Here is a 10,766-nt window from a genome sequence, read left to right on the forward strand (position 1 = left end):
AGGTGGAGCTTGCAGTGAGCTGAGATCGCACCACTACCCTCCAGCCTGGGTGACAGAGCAAGACTCGGTCTCAAAAAACAAACAAACAAACAAAAAAACCATACTTCATGATTACTTCTCCTTTTGTCATACTGAGGGTTAAAAAGACTATTTAAGGGTCAGGTTTTAATGAAATGAATACTGTTTATGGCTTTATTAAGGATATTCTTAAAGGAAACTGATTTTGCTTAAATGCCTATGTAAATACAGTGATGACTACAACATTTTGAATCCTACTGCCTTGATTTATGTTAAGGCACTATTTTAATTTAGGCATTTTAAGATAGAGCATGCTTCTTCAATGATTAGGAGAAACACAGATATAAGTAAAGATTTTATTACTTACAGGCCCGGGGGGCATCTAGCGCACCTGGAGGTCAAGGAATGCAGTCAGGGAAAGAGAAAGAAGGACTCATGAGCCAATGCATTCATTGGTTTCATGGTGTTTTCCAAATAGATTTCCCAAGAGGAATTCCCACACTTTAATTGGTGGATTTAAAGCAATCACGCACAAATTTGAGGACAAGCTCGTCAGCCCAGAATGGCTTTGAATGTAGCCCAACACAAATTTGTTAACTTTCTTAAAACATTGTGAGATTTGTGATTTTTTTTTTTAAGCTCTCAGCTATTGTTAGTGTATTTAATGTGTTGCCCAAGACAATTCTTCTTCTTCCATTGTGGCCCAGGGAAGCCAAAAGATTGGACACCCCTGTTGTTGGAAGTCATGCTGTGATCGAGGTAGTCACTGTGGCATATCTGCACAGTCCATGTAGGACATCAGGGTCAGCAGGGCTGGTGAGGTAGGCTGTATGTAGTTATCCTATGGGGAGGTGGGCACCAGGAGGAAGTTTTATATAATTGATACCTAGATTGATCACATTGAGGAACGGGGAGGAGGTGTAGAACTGCAAACTGTGTCAAGGGTGACTGAACCCTGCTTCTGATATGAGAAAGTCCAACTTATATTCAAAATAAATGCTAAGACAACATAAAATTATAAGAATTTGGCCAGGCATGGTGGCCCACGCCTGTAATCCCAGCTACTTTGGGAGGCTAAGGCTGGTGGATCGCCTGAGGTCAGGAGTTAGACACCAGCCTGACCAGTATGGGGAAACCCCATCTCTAATAAAAATACAAAAAAAAAAAAAAAAATTAGCTGGGTTTGGTGGCGCATGCCTGTAATCCCAGCTACTCAGGAGGCTGAGGCAGGAGAATCGCTTGAACCTGGGAGGGAGAGGTTGCAGTGAGCTAAGATTGTGCCATTGCAATCCAGCCTGGGCAACAAGAGCGACACTCTGTCTCAAAAAAAAAAAAAAAAAAAAAAAAAAGAATTCACTAGTAAAAAAAAAAAAAAAAAAAAAGAATTCACTACAGGCATCCGCAGATTTACCCATTGTTAACCCACTTCCCATTTTCCCTGAGAATACTCGCTGATGGTGCTTGCTGCTGCAGCCTTTACCCCAATATAACTCACAGATTATGGTCCCAACCTAACACCCAAAGTTTGTGTCTACTATTTTATTATTTTTACATCACTCTATTATATTGACTTTGGAAACAAAATACATTATTCTATTTATAGCATTCTGTTTTTAGTAGTGGAATTTCCATGTACAAAATATAGTAATTCTTGATCGCTGAAAATGTCAAATCCTAGAAAACATAGCATTCCTATGTGTGATGTTATAAGTTCCGTGGTGAACTTATGGCACTGAAATGGTGTGACAACAAGGTGGTCACAATATTGTCAATATTCCACAATGATACTGTGATTGAAGTAGACAACAGATGGAAAGAAAACTAAGAAGCCATGTGTCATTGTGGATTATAGTGACAATATGGAGCAGCGGACTTGGCTGATCAGATGCTCACTTCATATCCAGCTTAGCGCCAAAGGTACAAGGTTTGGTATAAGATACTCTTTCATAGGCTGAGTGCAGTGGCCCACGTCTGTAATCCCAGCACTTTTGGGAGCCTGAGGCGGGTGGATTACTTGAGGTCAGGAATTTGAGACCAGCCTGGCCAACATGGTGAAACTCTTTCTCCACTAAAAATGCAAAAATTAGCCGGGTGTGGTGGCAGGGCCTGTAATCCCAGCTGCTCGCGAGGCTGAGGCAGGAGAATCGCTTGAACCCAGGAGGCGGAGGTTGGAGTGAGCTGAGGTTGTGCCACTGCACTCCAGTCTGGGCGATGGAGTGAGACTCCGTCCCAAAAAAGAAAAATTAGTCGGGCGTGGTGGCAGGCATCTGTAACCCCAGCTACTCAGGAGGCTGAGGCACAAGAATCGCTTGAACCCAGGAGGTGGAGGTTCATTGAGCCGAGATTGTGCCACTATATTCCGGCCTGGGTGACAGTGAGATTCTGTCTCAAAAAGAGAGAAAGAGATTCTTCTCCATCTTCTGAACATTGAAGTGTTGAACTCCCACATTCTATTTAAGAAGGACAATCCTGAGCACATGATTAGCCTTGTAAACTTCAGACTGACAGGCCAGGCGCAGTGGCTCACGCCTTTAATCCCAGAACTTTGGGAGGCCGAGGCAGGCAGATCACAAGGTCAGAAGATTGAGACCATCCTGGCTAACATGGTGAAACGCTGTCTCTACTAAAAATGCAAAAAATTAGCTGGGCATGGTGGCAGGTGCCTGTAGTCTCAAATACTCAATAGCCGGGGGTGGTGGCGCACACCTGTAGTCCCAGCTGCTCGGTAGGCTGAGGCAAGAGAATTGCTTGAGCCCAGGAGGTAGAGGAGGTTGCAGTGAGCTGAGATCACGCCACTGCACTCCAGCCAAGGCGACAGAGGGAGACTTGGCCAAAAAAAAGTTGGGGTGCAGTGGCTCAGGCCTGTAATCCTAGCACTTTGGGAGGAAGAGGTGGGCGGATCACCTGAGGTCAGGAGTTCAAGACCAGCTTGGCCAACATAGCAAAACCTCATCTCTACTAAATACACAAAAATTAGCGGGGTGTAGTGGCAGGCGCCTGTAATCTCAGCTACTCAGGGGACTGAGGCAGGAGAAGAGCTTGAACCCGGGTGGCAGAGGTTGCAGTGAGCCGAGATTGGCCATTGCACTCTAGCCTGGGCAACAGAGTGAGACTCCACCTCAAACAAACAAAACAAAAACAAAAGCAAAGGGTGTCTCCTGTAATCCCAGCACTTTGGGAGGCCAAAGTAGGCGGATCACTTGAAGTCAGGAGTTTGAAACCAGCCTGGCCAAAATGGTGAAACCTCCTCTCTACTAAAGATGCAAAAAATTAGCTGCGTGTGGTGGTGGACGCCTGTAATCCCACCTACTTGGGAAGCAGAGACAGGAGAATCGCTTGAACCCAGGAGGCAGAGGTTGCAGTGCGCCGAGATCACGCCATTGTACTCCAGCCTAGGCGACAGAGACTCCGTCTGAAAACAAAAACAGAAAAACAAACCAAAACAAAAAAACCAAAAATTAGCCGGCGAGCACCTGTAATCCCAGCTACTCAGGAGGCTGAGGCAGGAGAATCGCTTGATCCCGGGAGGCAGAGGTTGCAGTGAGCTGAAATCGTGCCACTGCACTCCAGCCTGGGCGACAGAGACTCTGGCTCAAAAAAAAAAGGAAAAAAAAAAAAATAGGAAAGGATGTTATGTTAGGGAAACTCCTCATACCACTTCTCCCCTCCAGTGGTCTGAGTTGCGCGGCGCTTTCCCGCCTGTCCGGTAGGGCGGCGCCGCGCAGAAAGCCGCGGTCCCTTTGCGGAAGGTGCCGCTCTTGGCTTCGGCGGCGCCGCTGTCGCTTGGAGGCGGTACTTCCTCCGGGATTTGCCGCAGGTTACTGGCAAGTTACTCTACAGTTGTTTAGGCTGTGACTGTGGCACATTTTGCGGTGTGCGGCCAGCGATGGAGCGCTCTGGGCCCAGCGAAGGTGGGTTTCATGAGGCGAGTCCGGGCATGGTGGGCCGTGTCGGGGGCGCAGGGGCGCAGCACTAACTAGGCCTCCTCTCTTTTCCTCTTGCTCCAGCGACAGGCTCAGATGCGTCGGGACCGGACCCGCAGCTTGCGGTCACCATGGGCTTTACGGGGTTCGGTGAGTGACTGTTCCAGGCACAGCTCCTTTTCCTTTTGCAGAGGTTTGAAGAACCGCAGAGTGGGAGGGGAGATCGAGCTGTCAACTCGGAATTTCTGTAGCCCGGGTGCATACCTTGCAGTTTGTCAATGCTCTTCTCCCATTTGTCTTCTATTCTGCGTATCCGTTGGAACCAACTCAGAAGACAGTTATGAGAGTCCTGGAGAGAGAGGAAGAGAAAAGATGTTTCTAATTTTAAGTCACCAGTAATGCTAAAATGAACATTTTTTGTAAATAATAGCATTTGTACGAGGATTTTTAAAAATATGTAATTCTGTAGGGTAGATTTCTAAAAGAGAGCCTAGTTTATACAGAAGTATAAATATTTAAAAAGCTGAAAAATTGGGTATGTGCCTTATAAAGCTTCTTGCTGCTTATTGCCGTAATACCCATCAAAAAGCTTGTTTTCAGGTTATACCAAAGTTAACAGAATTTAAGAATGCCATTTTTACCATATCCCTACCAACACAGAATAGGTATTGTTTAAAAAGAAAATTATTTAAAAAATGAAAACAAAAGTTTACTAGACTGATACATGAAAAATGTTTTCTCTTTATTTTGCATTTTAAAATTGTAAATGCTGTTCATCCAAACATTGGGATTCTAACTTCCCTGAATCTTTCCTCAGGGTGGTCTTGTTCTCTTTTGACCAGGCTGTATTAATTCTATGATAATGATTAAATAATAGACTTACACATATTGACCTTGGGTTGTGTTCACACCTACTAGTTCTGTAGTTTTTCTATTCATTTTTTTGTTTTTGGAGACTGAGTCTGGCTCAGTCGCCCAGGCTGGAGTGCAGTGGCATGATCTCGGCTCACTGCAAGCTCCGCCTCCCGGGTTCATGCCATTCTCCTGCCTCAGCCTCCCGAGTAGCTGGGACTACAGGCGCCCGCCACCTCGCCCAGCTAGTTTTTTGTATTTTTAGTAGAGACGGGGTTTCACCGTTTTTGCCAGGATGGTCTTGATCTGACCTCGTGATCCACCCGCCTCGGCCTCCCAAAGTGCTGGGATTACAGGCCAGGCGTGAGCCACTGCAAGCTCCGCCTCCCGGGTTCATGCCATTCTCCTGCCTCAGCTGGGACCACAGGCGCCCGCCACTAATTTTTTTGTATTTTTGGTAGAGACGGGGTTTCACCGTTTTTGCCAGGATGGTCTTGATCTGACCTCGTGATCCACCCGCCTCGGCCTCCCAAAGTGCTGGGATTACAGGCGTGGGCCACCGTGCCTGGCCTTTTCTATTCTTTTTTTATTTTTTGAGATGGCGTCTTGCTCTGTCACCCAGGCTGCAGTGTACTAGTGCGATCTTGGCTCACTGCAGCCTCCACCTCCCAGGCTGAAGCCATCCTCCCACCTTGGTCTCCTGAGTAACTGGGATCACAGATGTGTGCCACCACACCTGGCTAATTTTTTATACTTTTGGTAGAGACGAGGTTTCACCATGTTGCCCAGGCTGATCGATCTTCCTAGCTCAAGTGATCTGCCCACTTGAGCCTCTCAAAGTGATTGCAGGCATGAGCCACCCCACCCGGTATAAATCCTTCATTTTAGTACTTCATTCCTTTACTTGGAAGTGAGGAAAGTGTCCACATGTTTGTGCCACATAGGGGAAAATTAGTTACTGGAGGGGGGAGCAGAATGTTTCCATGCTCATACAGTTCCTTGTTATAGGGCTGAGATTTCTGTTTTCCTCTTAGCTCCTTAAAGTACCTGCATTACTTCTCATGTTGCCCCTTTCATCTTCAAGCCAACTGCAATGCCTCAAATCCTTCTCAAACATTGGGTCTCTCTGACTTCTGCCATAGCTGTTCTACATCTTTGCCTTTAAGGGCCAACTAGGATAGTCTCCCTATTTAAAAGTCCATAACCTTAATTACATCTGCAAAGGGTAACTTTTGGGACATTCTCCATTCTGCCTCCTGTGTTAGTGTTGTTGTTTCTTAGGGTAGGGATCTAGGTAAATTAGAGGAGGATGGGAAAGTTGACTGGTTAATAGTACTTAGTGGAGGGATTGTCATCAAAAGTTATCTGTGACTCAAGCTCCTTCTGTGATATTTTGTGGTTATATTGGAGCTATGTTATAAACTAGACAAACTAAGTGTTTATTGATCAGTATTGATCACCTGAAGTTTGGCCAACTTATTGCAAGGCAATCACAGTCTGCCATTCGTTCATGTTTTAGGTAAAAAAGCTCGCACATTTGACTTGGAAGCAATGTTTGAACAAACTCGAAGAACAGCTGTGGAAAGAAGTCGCAAAACACTGGGTAAGAAGTTCAGATATTTGTCCTTTTATTGGTTTAAGTACTATGTATACCTCATGCAAGTATATTAAAAAAGAAAAAAGAATGTGACTGGGCGCGGTGGCTCACACACGTAATCCCAACACTTAGGGAGGCCGAGGTGGGCGGATCACCTGAGGTCAGAAGTTTGAGAGCAGCTTGGCCAACATAGTGAAACCCCATCTCTACAAAAATACAATAATTAGCTGGGCATGGTGCTGGGGCCTGTAATCTGAGCTACTCATGAGGTTGAGGCAGTTGCTTTGCTTGAAGTCGGGAGGTGGAGGTTGCAGTGAGCTGAGATCCCGCCATTGCACTCCAGCCTGGGGTATAAGAGTGAAATTCCATCTCAGAGAGAAAAAAAAAAGTGTTGTTATGTTACTTGTCATTGTTGGTTTTTTTGTTGTTGTTGAGATGGAGTCTCTCCCTGTTGCCCAGGCTGGAGTGCATTGGTGGGATCTTGGCTCACTGCAGCCTCCACCTCCTGGGTTCAAGCGATTCTCCTGCCTCTGCTTCCTGAGTAGCTGGGACTACAGTCACATGCCACCACGCCTGGCTAATTTTTTGTATTTTTAGTAGAGACAGGGTTTCACTGTGTTGGCCAGGCTGATTTCGAACTCCTGACTTTGTGATCCGCCTGCCTCGGCCTCCCAAATTGCTGGGGATTACAGGCGGGGTTACTGCACCCCTGCCTTTTTTTTTTTTTTTTTTTTTTGGAGATGGAGTCTTGCTCTATCACCGGGTGGAGTGCAGGAGTGCGATCTCAGCTCACTGCAACTTCCACCTTCCCGGTTCAAACAATTTTCCTGCCTCAGCCTCCTGAGTAGCTGGGGCTACCGGTGTGTGCCACCACGGCCAGCTAATTTTTGTATTTTTAGTAGAAATGGGGTTTCACCATGTTGGCCAGGATGGTCTCATCTCCTGACCTCGTGATCTGCCTGCCTCCCAAAGTGCTGGGATTACAGGTGTGAGCCACTGTACCCGGCCCAATTTATCATTTTAAAACCAACAATGGGCTGGGTGTAGTGGCTCACACCTGTAATTCCAGCACTTTGGGAGGCTGAGGCAGGCGAATCACCTAAGGTCAGGAGTTCAAGACTAGCCTGGCCAACATGGTGAAACCCCGTCTCGACTGAAAATAGAAAAATTAGCCAGGTGTGGTGGTGGGCACCTGTAATCCCAGCTTCAGGGAGGCTGAGGCAGGAGAATCGCTTGAACCTAGGAGGCGGAGGTTGTGGTGAGCTGAGATCGCACCATTGCACTCCAGCCTGGGTGGCAAGAGCAAAACTCCATCTCAAAATAAAATAAAATAAGATAAGATAAAATAAAAAAATAAGCCACAAGAGCAAAACTCTCATCTCAAAATAAGATAAAATAAAGTATATAATAAAATATAAAATAAAATAAAATAAATAAAGTATTGTACAGCAGCAATATCCAGTATTTGGCAGTGTGCGGCAGTGTGCCTGACAAAAAATATTTTCAGTCTTTGGAAGAAAACTTTTTTTGTGGTGAAAAGAAAGCTATCTACATGTACTATTTTTTGAAAAAACTCTTCATTATTTGTTTTATTTGAGATGGAGTCCTGCTCTGTTGCCCAGGCTGGAGTGCAATGGCACGATCTCGGCTCACTGCGACCTCTGCCTCTTGGGTTCAAGTGATTCTCTTGCCTCAGCCTCCTGAGTAGCTGGGATTACAGGTGACCATCACCGCGCCCGGCTAAGTTTTTTGTATTTTTAGTGCAGACGAGATTTTGCCTTGTTGACCAGGCTGGTCTCGAACTTGTGACCTCAAGTGATCCGCCCAGCTTGACCTCTGAAAGTGTCGGGATTACAGGCGTGAACCACTGTGCCAGGCCAAAACCCATTATTATTATTATTGTTATTGTTATTATTATTATTTTGAGACAGAGTCTCGCTCTGTTGCCCTGACTGGAGTGCAGTGGTGCGATCTTGGCTTACTGCAAGCTCTGCCTTCTGGGTTCACGCCATTCTCCTGCCTCAGCCTCTAGAGTAGCTGGGACTACAGGTGCCCACCAACACCCCTGGCTAATTTTGTTTTTGTATTTTTAGTAGAGATGGAGTTTCACTGTGTTAGCCAGGATGGTCTCGATCTCATGACCTTGTGATCCATACGCCTCAGCCTTCCAAAGTGTTGGGATTACAGGTGTGAGCCGCTGCGCCCAGAAAAACCCTTATTATATGAAATTTCAAACACGGAAGTATAGTCATGAACTACCATGTACCTGTCAATCAGATTTAACTGCTGTAACAGTTCATGGCTAATGTTACTTCTGTTTCCCCTTTCAGATGATTTGGAAGCAAATCTTGGACATCATTTTACTCATAAATATTTTTGTGGCTGGGCGCGGTGGCTCAAGTCTGTAATCCCAGCCCTTTGGGAGGCCGAGACGGGCAGATCACAAGGTCAGGAGACTGAGACCATCCTGGCTAACACGGTGAAACCCCATGTCTACTAAAAAACATACAAAAAATTAGCTGGGCGTGGTGGCGGGCGCCTGTAGTCCCAGCTACTTGGGAGGCTGAGACAGGAGAATGGCATAAACCCGGGAGGCGGAACTTGCAGTTAGCTGGGATCCGGTCACTGCACTCCAGCCTGGGCAACAGAGCAAGACTCCGTCTCAAAAAAAAAAAAAAAAATTTTTGTATGTATTTTGAAATGGTAAGAATTGTTTTAAAAAAAGCTTAACCAAGATACCTGTAAGAGATAGGAAAGACCAAGCTGTTTCCTACCCTCTCACACTCCTCTCTGTACTTTACTTCTTTTTTTTTTTGATTTGAGACAGGGTCTCACTGCTATTGCTCAGGCTGATGTGCAGTGCGTAACCTTGGCTCATTGCAGACTCAACTTCCTGGGCTCAGGTAATCCTCCCACCTCAGCCTCCCAAATAGCTGGAACTGTAGGTTAGTGCTACCACACCCCAATAATTTTTTGTATTTTTAGTTGAGATAGATTTCACCATGTTGGCCGGGCACAGTGGCTCACGCCTGTAATCCCAGCACTTTGGGAGGCCGAGGCGAGTGAATCACGAGGTCAGGAGAGTGAGACCATCCTGGCTAACATGGTAAAACCCCGTCTCTACTAAAAATACAGAAAAAAAAAAAAAAAATTAGCTGAAGCAGGAGAATGGCATGAACCTGTGAGGTGAAGCTTGTAGTGAGCCGAGATTGCCCCTCTGCACTCCAGCGTGGGTGACAGAGCGAAACTCTGTCTCAAAAAAAGAAAGAAAAAAAGATTTCACCATGTTGTCCAGGCAAGTCTTGAATTCCTGGGCTTGAGTGATCCACCTGTCTTGGCCTCCCAAAGTGCTAGGATTACAGGTGTGAACCAGTACTTTATTTCTGACACCAGATATATAGGAGTTTTCCCCCACACATCAACCAGTTTTCCAACTGGGTATTCGGTAACTCACTTTAATTCTGACACTGTCTGCCTGGAGACTACCACAAGACTGCCTTCACTCAGACACTAATCTCCAGTCACAGGTTGTGACCAGTGCTTCTAATCTACTGTCTATAAATCAGGGTTCCCATGACCCCTCTTTTTGGTTTGATAATTAGCTAGGACAGCTCACAGGGAAACACTTTACTTAGTTTTAACAGTTTATTATAAAGGGTGTTATAAAGGATACAGATGAACAGCCAGATGAAGTAATGCATTGGGCAAGGTATGAAGTGGGAGAGGTGCAGAGCTTCTGTGGCCTCTCTGGGTGCACCAACTCCCCAGCATCCACCTGTGTTCAGCTACCCTGAAGCTAATCACATCTAGTGGTTCAAGAGTGTCTAGGCTGGGCGCAGTGGCTCACATCTATAATCCCAGCACTTTGGGGGCCAAGGTAGGAGGATGACTTGAGCTCAGGAGTTTGAGACAAACCTGGGCTAACACAGTGAGATCCTGTTCAAGAAAGTTTTAAAAAATTAGCTGGGCATGGTGGTGCACACCTATAGTCCCAGCTACTTGGGAGGCTCAGGTGAGAGGGTCACTTGAGCCCAAAGGTTGAGGCTGCAGTGAGCTATGATCATGCCACTGCATCACAGCCTGAGTAAAAAAGCGAGAGTCTGTCTCAAAAACAAAAATTTTTTCTTTTTCTTTTTTTTTTTTTGAGACAGTCTCGCTCTGTCGCCCAGGTTGGAGTGCAGTGGTGCGATCTCCGCTCACTGTAAGCTCCGCCGCCTCCCGGTCCCATTCTCCTGCCTCAGCCTCCCGAGTAGCTGGGACTACAGGCGCCCGCCATCTTGCCCGGCTAGTTTTTTTGTATTTTTTAGTAGAGACGGGGTTTCACCGTGTAGCTCAGGATGGTCTCGATCTCCTGACCTCGTGATCCGCCCGTCTCG

At 46.2% G+C, this 10,766-nt stretch overlaps 1 protein-coding gene across 1 annotated transcript in view; it reads left to right on the forward strand.

Annotated features, from left to right (window-relative positions):
* Positions 1–3,754: 3,754 nt before the first annotated feature.
* WDR70 (WD repeat domain 70) overlaps positions 3,755–10,766 on the forward strand; it is a 383,095-nt gene continuing 376,083 nt past the window's right edge. The window contains exons 1-3 of the mRNA XM_011944378.1: positions 3,755–3,929; positions 4,026–4,091; positions 6,313–6,396. Coding sequence (XP_011799768.1) covers positions 3,905–3,929; positions 4,026–4,091; positions 6,313–6,396 — 175 coding nt within the window. The 5' untranslated portion in view covers positions 3,755–3,904. The remainder of the gene's footprint in view (positions 3,930–4,025; positions 4,092–6,312; positions 6,397–10,766) is intronic.

Source organism: Colobus angolensis, unplaced genomic scaffold (genome assembly GCF_000951035.1).
Source record: "Colobus angolensis palliatus isolate OR3802 unplaced genomic scaffold, Cang.pa_1.0 Scaffold230, whole genome shotgun sequence".
Taxonomy (NCBI): domain Eukaryota; kingdom Metazoa; phylum Chordata; class Mammalia; order Primates; family Cercopithecidae; genus Colobus; species Colobus angolensis.